This window comes from Centruroides sculpturatus, unplaced genomic scaffold, assembly GCF_000671375.1.
Source record: "Centruroides sculpturatus isolate CEXI.00-Female unplaced genomic scaffold, Cexi_2.0 scaffold1130, whole genome shotgun sequence".
Taxonomy (NCBI): Eukaryota; Metazoa; Arthropoda; class Arachnida; order Scorpiones; family Buthidae; genus Centruroides; species Centruroides sculpturatus.
This window is the reverse complement of record NW_019385290.1, coordinates 92,158-105,971: the sequence shown is the minus strand read 5'-3', so window position 1 is coordinate 105,971 and position 13,814 is coordinate 92,158. Positions and strand designations below refer to the sequence as shown.

The 13,814-nt window shown below is 45.3% G+C and overlaps 1 protein-coding gene across 1 annotated transcript; it reads right to left on the bottom strand.

The window, feature by feature from the left end:
* Nucleotides 1-42: 42 nt before the first annotated feature.
* Nucleotides 43-12,434, bottom strand: LOC111637237 (myosin-10-like). The gene is made up of 6 exons (XM_023382682.1): nt 10,257-12,434; nt 1,501-1,749; nt 1,261-1,437; nt 860-1,177; nt 612-794; nt 43-550 (listed from the first exon to the last, which is right to left on the bottom strand). The coding sequence occupies exons 1-6, from the start codon at nt 12,211-12,213 to the stop codon at nt 363-365; spliced, it is 3,072 nt and encodes a 1,023-aa protein (XP_023238450.1). The 5' UTR covers nt 12,214-12,434; the 3' UTR covers nt 43-362.
* Between the last annotated feature and the right edge of the window lie 1,380 nt (nt 12,435-13,814).

Below are 13,814 nucleotides of genomic sequence, written 5' to 3'. Positions count from 1 at the left end.
GACCAGCTTTGAATTAAATTTATTAGAACTGGCGACTTCTTATCTCGCCACTGTCGTTTTTCTTCGAGTATTTTCCCACACGCATTTAGACGTAATACCATAGGAACTATTTTGTTCTTTCTTGACCGGAACCGCGCCAACGTAATCGATTTTGCCCCCGACCACTTAAAATACCGAGAAATTTCTCCGTCGATTTCTGGCGCGGCGGAATAACGACGGAAAGGGTTTTCGGTTATCGGCCGACGGAGACGACGTCGTACAGACCGCAACTCCATCGAGTACTTTTATTGCACCGTTAAAATATACAAAAGACGGATGCCGAACGAAGGCGCGTGCACGATACACAAATATAAATAATAAGCTCAACCGCAGGAGGGAAAAGGCAGAATGCTCCACGTCTTGTCGGGCAGACACCGGACGACGGAGGGAACGTCTGTGGCGGGAGCGTTCCTTCCGCAGGACAGGGTCAGTTTGGTGTCGATCCGGTAGAACGGCAGGTCCGGAATCAACTTGATCCACGGGTCGTCGGTGGTGTTCGGTCGAAGACATCCTTAAAATAGACGGTCCGATTATCCGCGGATAGACGGCGGCCGGCGCCCAAGAACACTTACCTTTGGGTCGGCAGGTGGGCGCTTGGTCCGACCACACCCCGTCCGCCAGACACACGACGAATTCGGCTCCCGTCAAGGCGTAGCTCTCCGGACAGGAAAAAGAGATTTTGGAAGCCAGTCTTCGAGAGGCGGAGTTTCGGGCGGTCAGAGGACTTTCCACCTCCATCTCCGGACAGAAAACGGCTGCGAAAACCACCGAGTTTAAGGAAGCCAACGGGAAGAAGAAAGGAATAATTTTCCGCGCTTACCCTGGACCAGAATACGAATTCCTCCGTCGTTGTTGGAGTCTCCGCTTTCCGCGCAAGAATAGGTTCCGCTGGCGGATTGATCCACCCCCTTCAGCTGCAGTCGTCGACTTCCCTGTCCGAAGGAGTCGGAATAGCGAGTCTTGGTTATGTTTCCGGTGCGGATCCTCCACTCCACCGCTCCCAGGTTGGCCGGACGGATGCAGGTCAACTGCAAGTTCTGACCCGGAAAGACCACCAGAGTTCCGTCCGCGGTCAGTCCCACGGGAAGGTCCGAGGTGCCGGGTAGGGGGTAGTAGTCGACGGCGGGACGGTCCGTACCTGAAACGTAATTCGACGTAACGCCGGTGGGCACTTTTTAATCCTAGAAGCGCGTTTCCGCGGTTAACGAAGTAATTACTTACAGTTGGAAAATTGGCTTGGGACGCAATTGCCGGACTCGTCGTCGAAGCGAAGATCCGGAGGGCAAGAGTAAATTCGGAAAGTCTTCTCCGTGCAGTTAAAATATTGCTGGCAATCGAAGGGGTGAGAGTGACGACCCGTCCCGGAGGACCGACAAAAGGCCTCGACGTTCCCCACGTCTGGAAGTACGAATTCGTCTTAGAAAGAGAAAAAGAGACCCGATTTTCCGTCGCTCCACTCACTTTCCACGTCTTCTTCGTCGGCCAACTTCCGACAGGAGGGAGATCGGGCGGACCAATCCCCGCCCAGGCAGACGATTCTTCCCGGACCGGACAAAACGTACCTTCCGACGTGGGAACATCTGAACACCAACTCCTCTCCTCGCCCGATTCTTCGGGTCCGAGGCGTCAGGGGTCTGGACCGATAGGACACCACCAGTTCCGGGTCCCAACTGGGAACCACGTGGCAAAAGTCTTCCCCCTCCGGCTCGTCTGAAAAAGGAAAAATAATCGATTATCGCCCGCGTCGCCTTCCCGTCTCCCGGAGAATTTCCCATCCCCGGCCGCGCCTACCACGAAAAGTGGCTTTTTCTGCCCAACGTCGTCGTCCCTCCCCCGCTGGTCGGCCGGCACGAAATCGCTAATTCGGAGAAGAGAGAGACGAAGGAAATTCGATAGGAGACGTTGCGTCACCGCGCGCGCGGCTTCGAGGAAAACTCCGAACCGATTCCTATATTTAGCGGAAATCGAGATACCGAGACTCCGGTTACGACCCGTTTAACCCCGTCGACACCTCCGGACGGGGATATACGGTCGGATTCCGTAACGGAAATAACGTCTACGCTTTTAGGGACGTCGAAAGCGAATCCTCCAATATTTCATCCAAGGCATAAAGGAGTAACGCATTCGAACTTGGTCTTCTTTTTTCTGCAGAGATACAAAGGCAATTAATAATACGAATTGCTCGAGTAGCGATACGAACGTTAAATACTTTCTTCCCACGGATCAATATTTCGTGTCCAAATAGGCGGCATAAATGTACAATACGGAATATTAAGGGAGGCGCGGGTAGCCACGCCCGACCGGATTTACGTAAGACGTTTTCCGTTACTAAAGGGACTGGCGAGAAAAGCCCACAGAAACAGTTATAAATATCCTGTAAGGGTACGGTACGAGTAACCGAAATTAAAACCCGCCGACAGAAATTTAATATTACGACGATTATTAACTTTCTCCGCGTAAATAATCGGAGATACGGCGCACAGTGGGTGGTGAAACGATTCTAGCGGGACTTAAGTATATAGGCTGGTGCAATTCATTTTTATAATAAAAATTTTTACTTAGATATCGTATCAATTAAAAATTTACATATCAAAGTCACATTCGGATTTCTCTTGTACTAAGGTCACGCTCGGTGCTTTAATAATTTTAAAACGTTAGCGGTTATCGGAGTGTTTTCTTTATACCATGTGATCTAAGGCTTGTAATGAGAGGATCTGAAGAAATTAAAAGATTATGTAAAATATTAGTGTTTATTCTAGAAGTTTTTCGGGAATAACTCTGACGAAATTTTTAAAATTCCTTGCGTCTAGCTTCTCGCACTTCTTCGGACAATTGTCCTATTGAAACGAGAAACGAATTTTTGATCCGCCTATTAAAACTTTGTGAAGAGTGACTGGCACGGGATACCGATGATAAAGCGTCACGTATACTCCGCTGTTTCCTTGGTGTAGATTTCGAATTTGATTGTATCGATTTTGTAGCCGGATGCCAGCGCTTGTAATATAACCGAAGATGGTTTTATCAGGTTCTCGTTAACACCGGTTATCTCTGCAATAAGAGCGGCATTCGAAAAAAATCTTGCCGAATTACCGTCGTCGGTGTTTCTACCACCTTGCTTGGGAAGATTCGGAAGTAAACCAGTTTCGGCTCTAAATCTATCAATAATATTTTTTCTTTTTTTGTTGATACTGACTCTTTTTCTTCCTTCTCGCGCACTTGGCACTTTTTTAATATCCATTCGATACGATATTAAAATACGATAATATCCATTCGATGTTGATAGACCAAATGAAAAACTTTTTTCATTACATTGCCTCATTTAATGTTACCTTTGTTTGTTTGTTTTAAGTCACGGCAACGCAACACTCGGGCGATCTGCCTAGGGGGATGCCTTCCGGGAGGTCTTTTTAAGGAGAACCGGCCCCTATTTAGGCGTTACGGACGTGCAGAAAACCCTGAAAACTCCACGTGGCCAGCGATCCACGAGCGAGGCACGAACCCACGATCTTCGTATCCTGAACTCCCAGTGTTCGGGATACGAAGACCGCTTGGCCATTAATGTTACGTAGATCGTTAGTTTGGCTGGATGGGACGTCCCATTATTTGTTTTTGTGGTGTTTTATAGCTTGCACGAATTTGTGGCAAATCGACATTTTCGATATTTATCTAATCATTGATCCATAAATGATTTTTGGTTGAAAAATGTTTGATATTTCGATTACGTTTCTTTCATCTTTGACTTACAAATTAGACCAACGGAAAAAGAAGAAGTAATTCGACGTAACTCATTTTCCACTATCTCGACTGGGATTTGTTAAATTAAACTTTTTTTTAATGTAGTCTACTTTAATATTTTTTACTTCGAATGACCTTTTATCATTTTATCTTTTTCTCTTAGTTTATCAAAAAGTTCACTCCCGCTGACTACCAGCCATCGCCCTGTGAAAGAAAAAATGGTTATACGTCAAAATCCGCGCCTTTCCGCGCACAAATATCCGTTAGACATAATTATAAAACTTTCGAAAATCCGGAAAAAATGAAATTAAAACGTACAAAGACATACGAAAAAAAGATGCAGAAGTTTTAAAGTTCTACTTATTTAAAATAAAGTGTAAAAATCCCTTGGGTTCGCCATTGTTTTATATAAAATCTCCTCATTGCCTATTATTAATGAAATATACATATTAAAATACATACTTTGGCCATTACTATTCGTCTTAATTATGGATAAAAACACTTAAAACAGCCAGCCAAACAACTATTCGAAATAAGTCCGAACACGACACTAACGTTATGATTCCAACCAGATATAAAACTGATGCTTTTCATTTGTTGCTTAGCAAAGCCACGGGGCGTATTTTAAAAATTATCGATAGCAATTGACTCACTGGAATGTTTTTTATTAATACGTAAATATGTAAGGGTCATTATCAGCTACGCATTTTTTGACTTTTGTCCTCCTAGAATCGTCTGACGACCCACTGTGCGGCGTGGCCGCGCCGGTTACGCGCGTCGTATCTCCTTCCCCGTAACGTACGCTCCGAGGCGGGAGCGGAAAGTAGGGTAGGGACGGCGGAGGGGACAAAAGACGTCTTTGTGCGGTTCGGTCGTCCGCTTATCGGGTAACGAAAGACGGGATCGAAGTTCGTCCATCGGAATCGATCTTTTCGCCTTTTACGCTTATCGACTAATTCCATCTTCCGACAATTCGCGCGAAACGGGTGCGCGGTCCTCTTCTCTTTCCGTTTTTTGCCCAGCGCCAAGCTCGTCGAAAAGACGGAGTGTCGCCGCCTACGACTTTTACTCGGGAAAAGAAGCGCCGAATCCCGGCCGTTGGTTCACCTTCCCGTACTCGGAGCCAATTCTGGCGGAAAGAAACCGCCGGAAACCGTCCTCGGATTGGTAGTATTCGTAGTATTCGTCGACCCGTGTGACGTATCGGAAGAACACCCGGGGGCGGTAAACGGTCGATTCTGGGATTTCTACCGGCCTACGCGGTTAATAAGGCCGGTGGGGTTACCGACTACCTCGATCTTTTTTTCCTCCTCCCGCGTAAACGTATTTACGTCGCAGTTTACCCAGCGGGTTACGGCGGCGGGCCCGGAAAAGTGAAAATAATGAATAAAGGGCGCCTAAAATGATGGGGAAAGCCGTATCTACCAAACTGGCCAAAGTTATCCGTCCCCTTTAAATGTTTTTTTATCGTAAATTACTTAAACACTTAAGGTATTGGTAAACACTCGGCCACTTCGGCCGAGTGTTTACGAATACCGTTTCTACGGGTGGCGAGAAAGAACGTCGACCGATGGCAGAATCGCCTTTTCCCGCATAACCCAGACCTTTTATAAAATCTAATTATTTTAACGGTATAATCTGAGCTAATGTAAATTCTGTCTACTGGCCGAGTTTATGATTTCTCTCGGCTTTTTTTCCTTCTTTCTATTAAATAAAAGCGACAGTTCGGAGTGTCGTTTCCCGCCTTTAGGCCGTTCTCGTAAATACTTCAACGGAAGGTCGGCAAGTTTCTTTTATATAAATTTTATAAATCGTTCTCGCCTACGTCATCTTATCTACGTTATCTCGGTCGGACCGCTTCCGTTAATATCGCCGAGGCGGGGTTTGTAGTCGGAGCGTGGCCGCGCTAATCTCTAAACCTAATTCTTACCGTTAACAACCCGCTAAGTTCTTTCCGTTTTCCTCCCGGAAGACGAATACGGTCATTACGGTAACGCCGAGACTCGGGCGGATGGCCCTTCTCGAGTAATTTACTCGAGAAGGGCCATCCGTGGCTTTGCCGATTTTCGTTAGTCGCCACTCTCTGCCATTGCCGGAGTCCTTTCGTCCCTTAAAAAAGAGCGGAAAGAATTCTCCAAAAGGGCCGACATTACCCGTAAAGCGACGGGAAAAAGACCGGCCGGGAGGGAAAATTCTTCCCCGGGAACGTCGGTAGCTTTCCTAGCACCGGCTTTTCTAAAAGCTAAAGAAAACGATACCCCTAATATTACGTTACGTAGAAGCGGCGCCACCGTACGGGCCCGCATCCCGCGTCGGACGAAACTGGTGGCCGCAAACTGCGCCCGGCGTACGTTTTGCCACGTTAGAAACATTCGGCGGAAAACTAAGTCTTTGGCGGTTGGTAGAAGACGGGTCGAGTTTTTTATTTTACGCCCATCCATCTTTACCGTTGACGATTTTTCCAAACCATGGCCGAAAGTAAACTGTACGGAAGTGTTTCTCGCCTTTTCTCATTATTAACGGAATATTAACGGAAGCGGTCCGACCGAAATAATCGAATGCGTTTCCCCCCGGCACAAATTATCGCCTCTACCGCCAATGAACCGAAATATATTTCTAGTCGTCTCGAATAATCGTTTTGGATTAGTTATTTAAACTCGTCCCGTCTGTCGACGACAATATCGATCCCGAAAGGTCATTATAGAACTATTTCGAAAGACCGGGGAAGATCCGTAATTTGTGGCCGGACCTATTTCGTAATCCCATCCTTCGTTACCCGGAAGGGCGACGTAAACTCGGTAAGAGACCGAGCGATAAGCGCGAAAAGTATTTTCCGGTGTTTCCGCCGGTAAACAATATATTATCGACGGTCTCGATGGTCGAATATAGCGACGGCGGTGTTTATCCACCCGACTAAGGCTTTCGATAGCGTAGACATCGAGGTATTAAAACAAAAATTGTTTAAATTCGAATTAAGAGGCGTGCCATTATAGTGGCTAATATTTTATTTATCGAGTCGTACGTATTACGTAAAGATAAATAATTTGACGCGTAAATCTTTTCCAGCCAGGAAGTCCCGCGGGGATCAATTCTGGGTCCTTTACTATTTAATATTTATATAAATTATATGGTAGAAACTATTCCCGAAAGTAATATTATATCGTACGCGGACGATATTATTACGGCCTACGCGGATCGAAACCCTCGAGTAATCGAAAATAATATAAATTTAATGCCGGCTAAATTAAGTAAATATACGGAAAATCATAAGTTTAGAATAAACGAGAATAAAACAAAAGTAAAAAGGTCAATTTACACGATATACAAGTAAGAATTAATAATAAACGTATTCAAAGAGTTAATACCGTGAAATATTTAGAAAACGAAATAGACGATAATCTACGATGGAACCATTACTTAGTCTAACAAGGCCTTTATCTAGATTTATCGGAATTAAAAGAATAATGAGATATATAAACTTTGAGGCCGTTCTTCGTTTGTACCACGCCTAAACTAAGATACGGTATTTCGGTACGGGGTACGGCTTCTTACTTCGTATCGAATAGGTTGTCGGTCGTACAAAATAATTCCATTAGAACGTTACACCAGTTACCTTATAATTCTTCCGTCACCTCGTATTAGAACCGGGCCTATATTGACAAAGTACGAGTTTTACATACAAACAAGTTATTTTACACCCTTTTAAATTAACAAAGGTACGCGGGAAAGGATCTTTTTTAGGTAATTTTCTAAAAAAATACTTTGGGCCCTCTAACTACGATTATCGATGGAAAAATAATTTGATTTTACCAAAAGTTAAGGGCCATTTTGGCCGAAACTCGCCGATTTACCAATTCGTATACGAGTATAACCGGAATGCTTTAAAAGAGGATTACGGTACGAAGATTCGAGAACTTACGGGTAATCTAAAGGGGTTGTCGAAAAATTGAATGGCGTTTAGTTTCGAGTTGTGGTTTTTTTCGTCGTTGTCGTCGTTTCTCCCATGTTTGTGTTTTATACACGTGTTTATTTTGGAAAAGGCCAACGGCCTTAGCGCCGTTTAAGATTAAAGATTAAAAATAAACCCGTTGTTAGTAGTTATCACAATTCGTTTGTATCGGATGGGTTCCGAGGAAATATAATTGAAACCGCTATTTTCGAGTTTCTTCCATCCTCTCGCTACTCGGCAAAGAAGTGCTTTTCCGTACTTTAATGCCATTTACGAGTCGGCATCGGCGCCGTCTTTAGGACGTAAGATGGGGCCCTCTTAAGGAAACAGAAACAATAGTATATTACGTAAAGGTAAAGAAAATATGCGATCTGAGATACGTATTTTTTAACGAAGCAGGATTTACTATCGTGTACATTTCCTAGTTTAGAGATCGGTCTTAGAATATTTTTACTTTAACGATTAGGCTACAAATTGTTCTGGTGAACGTTCATTTTCTATTTTAAAAATGATGATACGTAATACGACGTCTCAATCGAGATTAATTAAATAAATAATCTTTCTATTATGAATATAGAATCGGATATAATTAATAAAGTAAATTTCGATAAATTAATTACGAATTTCATAGCAGCAAAATGTCGAAGAAAAATTTTCAAAGTTTGCTTAATTCTAAGATCATTTTTAACCTCGTATAGGAGAAATAAAGTATTTGATAGTTTTAATAATTTGTTTATTTCAATTAACCTATTTTTTACCTGTAACTTTATTACTTTCGGATTAGGGGCCCCTAAGGCCTGGGGCCCTGGGCCGGGGCTCCGTAGCCCTGCCCTAAAGACGAATTCTACTCCGTAATACCGATTGTCGACGGGGTCGGCCCAAGGAATAGTACCCGGCCGGCAACGGCAGCCGGTACATTCTCCTTAAAGAATTCCCTTAAGTAAAAATCCCTAGCTTGGTCCGGAGCGGAGGTTGCGATTAGTCGGGACTTCGTAGACCGAAAAAGACCGAAACGTCTCGAATAGAAAACGGAAAACCCACCGTGGCTACGTATCGTTTGTACGCGTAGGAGGCGAGACTCCGATACTCTGGAATTCTTAAACTAAAACGGACTCGAGTCCAAAAGTCGAGCGTGAGTCTGGCAAACCGCGGTGGCGCTCTCCCCAGATTTTATTCGCCGTCGAAACGACGAAAGATTCCGATTATTACCCAGCGTGGAAAACTACGAAAATTTCTTTCCGCCATAAAGGTGGCGGTGGAATTTTACCCCATTTCTTTATTATCCGACGTTTTCTCGGTAGAACTCGGCCGTTTCCATCAGATTTCCGGTTACCGCGCGTAGTTTGAAGCGTCAACCGATTTAGATAAGAACTAGGCGCAAACGATCGATCCATTAATTGATCCGAGTTAACTTTTCTCTTACGAGAACGTTAAGAACACTTATATAAAAACTCTTTACGTTTTGGCGCGGCCACGTTCCGTCCCTCTTCTCTCCTCTTCTTCTAACGGAGGCGTAAATGCCGGTAAAAGATTCGATGGATAATACGCGACGTGGCCAACGATTTTTAACCGGGAGAAGGCGCGTAACAAATAGATGTAATTTACACGTTATATGTTAAACGGTTTTTAAGTTAACGACGGAGAACGGAAAAGGCGGGTTTGTCTAGACAATTACCGTCTTTATTGGACGAAAGCGCCCGGTTACTCCTTTCCCAATCTTCCTCTACCTACAGTCCTTTTCCCGGACCTTCGACGCTACGTCACCTTCATTAGTTCGTAATTTGACTCCTTTCGCTCATTTCCGTACGTTAATAAAAAAATAACTATTTACTCCATTTTAACAACCGACTTTGAAATTTTAAGCTACTCTTATCGCCCCTAACGACCAATTAACAAATGATTATTCCGATTCTTAGGAAAACGTCGGGAGCGTCGTCCGCTTTCTTCCTGGTAAATGAAATACTCTCCGTGCACGCGCGCAGAAAAGATAATATTTATTCCTTCCGACTGGGAATACGGTTTACCCCACCGCGGCCCAGGCCTTAATAAAAGGTCCTTACTCGAATATTTTTTACTTTTCGGTTAACCCCCGCTCCCTTCGGGTACTTCCGCATCCGTCGCCGCCACGGTACGCGCGGCGCCGTGTCGAAAATACATTTCTTTATTTATTTTCGGCTTATCGCCACGGGATACGTCTAACATTCCTAACTGCAATTTACTTATACCGTATTTCGCGGTATTTACGATTCGGTTCCCAGCGAAAAATCGATACGAGTTGCTACTTAGCCTACTTTTTACTACCCTTCTGTTTGAAGGACCAAGTCTGTATAATTTCTGTTTGTAACGATAACGTCCTATACGGAAAAAACAAAACTCTTAGATTCGAATCCGCGAAGGGAAGTTACAAAAGTCCAAAATCTAATCCGATTAAACGCTCCTTCCTAGAAAGTATTCGCTTATCCGGCACTTCTCGGAACAAACGGGCCAACGAAATAATATAAATTAATTAACGGAATAACGTAAACGAACTTACTGGTAAGGGAACCGTACCATCGGTTTCCACGGCATGGGTCGGACTGATTTAGCAGACAGGCGAGCGACTCTCGGTGGAGACTCGACGTCTTCTCCGCTTCCCATCTGACCTCTCTTATCTTCTCGTCCAGAGAACGTTCGAAATGACGAGCCACGTCTTCCCGATGGCGAAAGACTCTCTTTTCCAGATTCTTGTACTCTTTGTCTACGTGTTTGGCCACCCAATTTTTGGCTTCGACTATCTTCGCGTCCCATCCGTCCAGTTTGCGGTCCAGGTCTTCCGTTCGACCGTTCAGTTTACTGACTTGGACGAAGAGACGAACGATCTTCTCGTCGTGTCGCGCCACATCTTCGGCGCTGCCCGTTTTACTCAGGGCGCTTTCTATCTTTCGCAACTTGTTGTAGTAAACGTCCAATTCCGGTAACGTCTCCTCCACCCGATTTAGTCTCAGATCCATTTCCGACATGTTGTTCTGCTGATCGTCGTACAAAATTTTCAGATTCAGGAGATTCAGATCCTCCAATTCCCTTCTGGTTTCCGACCATTCTCTGCTCGTCTTTAGCTCCAGTTCTTTCACATCTTCCTTCAGTCGGTCCAGACTTCGTCTGTTTTCCGAAACGTCTTCCTCCCGGTCCCTTAACCAATCCAGTTGCCAAGAAGCGTTGGTTTGCGCACTCCGAAGGAAGTCGACGTCCTGGCCCAACTCTTCCACTCGACCGTTTAGAATTTCCACTTTCCGGCGCAGTTCGTCCGCTTCGGACTGCGAATCGTTCTTCCATTGGTGCCACCGTTCGGAAGATCGCGCCCCGTCCTTTTCCAGCTCGGACAGGCGGGAGAGAGCCGCGGAAATTCCGTCCAGGTAAGTAGAGTTGACCCGCGACACGTATTCTTTGGTAGCTTCCAGGTCGGCCGCCATTTCGGACAAGAGTCGAGCGGTACTGTTGGTCCCGGCGTCCAGGCTTTTTCTCATTTCGGCCATTTCTTTTTTCCAGGACGGATCGAATTGGCTTTCGGACCGATTTTCGTCGGAACCGTCGACGAAAATCGCTTTGGAAGCGTTGACGAGAGAAGTGGTGTTGCTCCGTCCGTCTTCCAGTTGATATTCCAACATTTTCAGGTTCTCCTTCGTCGTCTTTTTGTCGGCGTCGGCCAATTTGATCTCTATTATTTTCTCTATTAAATTGACCGTCTCGTCGGTTATGTTGGAGCGCATACTGTTCATTTCGCCGCGCAGATCGTCCACGTTGTCTTTCAAATTATTTGTTTCGTTCAGTTCTTTTTCCAACCAACGGATGTGAGTTTCCAGGTTCTTTAGAAGGGTCTTCCCGTTTTCCATTTCCGATCTTAGGCCGTCCCTCTCTTCCAGTAGAAGCGACAGTCGAGAGGTCAAGTCGTTGGCGGGTTGGCTCAGGTTGTCCAGTCGAAGGCGAATGTCTTCCACCACCGACCTCCAGGACCCGGTTTCGCTCAGTCGACTGTCCATCTTTTCCAAGCGCTCGGTCAACGAGCGTCGGTGTTTCTTCTCGCTCTCCAGCTCCGTCATTAGCAGATTTTTCTGACTTTTGAGGGCGAAGATCTGTTGGCTCAACTCTCTGACGGCTTCCTTCTCCTCGTCGATCAATCTCATCAAAGAAGTGACGTTCTCTTCCGACTGCGAGTCGGAGTCGGAGTCGAGTCGATCGGCCTTCGGCAAGTTCTCCGACCGCATCTCTTTCATTCGCTTGTTCAGAAGAGCTACGTGCCGTTCGGCTTTGTTTTCGAATTCCCCCATTTCGGACAAGCGTTGCATACAGTGTTTCATCTGCACTTCCAGCGTGTACACTCTGTTCTCCAAGTGGAGGGCGGCGACGGTTTGGTTGCACCGGCACCTCTCGCCCTCGGTCCGGCCGGCCGCCGTCAGCGTCAGTCCCAAGAGCAGCAGCGTCAACTCGACTCTTCTCATGTCCGATCTTCGCATCTCTGACGCACGACCCGTCCTCCCGGGTAAGACGATCCGCCGCAGATACAAAGCGGGCGTTGTGCGGCCGAGTGGACGGACGTAAAAAGCCTCCCCGGATGAGGTCGATAAGCCTCCTTTCGACCACCCGCGCCGCTTTCGCAACCTCGATTGCGAAAGCGCTTCTTCCTCGGTCGCATTTCGACCCAGGCGCTTTCCGTCGGAAATCTCTCTGTACGCACCGTCCGACCGAGAGCGTGGCCGCGCGAAAGGTAGAAAGCGGCCAACGCCTCCGCACTCCGATTGGAAAGTGTGTTGGCCAATCGCCGGTTCCCACACTCCTGTTTTAACCCAACACTTTTCTTAATTAATATCTCGAGGCTGTAAACGAGTTAATTAATAAGAAAGAAATCTTTGACAAAATGCGTGGAAGAAAATTAACGCGGGGTCTTGTACGCTTAGAGACTAATGAAAGAGTCTGCTCGTAGACGATTTCGCCTTATTTTCTATCTGGGAGATTTCCTCCAAAAGCGGAAACTTTCGTGGATTTGACGTTATTTTACTCGGGCGATATCGAAACGCCGCGCCCTCGTCTATTCTTTAGTGTGTTTTAACGTAATACGTAAGACGACAATCAATCTTCGTATCGATAAAAATCCGGCGTCCGGTTGCGTAACATTTCCAGCCAAAGATAGACGGTGGCGGCAGTCACCGAACCGACTATACGTAAAACGTTTATGGCAAGTTAGACCGCCATCAAGATTTTTCTTGACAGTTTTCCTTCGGTGAGGATAAGCTGGGCGCTCAAAGGCGAAATGTAAGGTAAATACGAGTAAAAATCTTGCCAGCGCCGAGCTTATCTTTACCGAAGGAAAACTGCTAAGGAAAATATTGATAGTGGTCTAAATTGTCATAAATTTTTACTTGGCGTAATTTTTTACATCTCGCGTTTTTCTTTGTATTTACGCTCGAGAAACCAAGACGCGTTAGCGGAGTTAAAATTGTGTGTGGCGCCATCTGTTACTAGGTATATTAAAAATAACTTTTATATTATTATTATTATAGAAGCAAAAATATCTCAATTTTCAGAGTGCGGACGAGTTTTACTTTTCTGGCTGTTACGTTATACGTAACAAATTTCCCGCGGTACCTTGTATATAAAGGGTATTGATGCTATAAATTTCGTCGGTGTATTATTATTTAAAATATCGGTGACGATTTTCCCACCGTCGGCTCCAACGCGAGGATAGAGTAACTACGAGTCCTTCGGGTATTTCGGATAGAAACGTTACCATAATTTTTTATTGTATTTCCGAGGCAACTATTTTTCTTCTTACCTTTAATGAATCTGTGGCCGGCAGGTAAAACTTGTTTTATTTAATACTAGCGGACGAGCTCGGCGTTGCTCGGGCTAAACGTAACGATAGCAAAGATTAAAATTACTAGATTGTAGCGGATCTTACCCGTTTTCACCGGGTGTAAGAATTACTTCCTCCCTCTTCTCAGACTAATTAGACTTTTTACATGGTCTAAAAATACATGTTCGATTTTTCTCAAAAACATAAGAAACCGTATTTAAAACAGTACAGTAGAAGCCGAGTTCTTCGGGTAATCCTTAATAT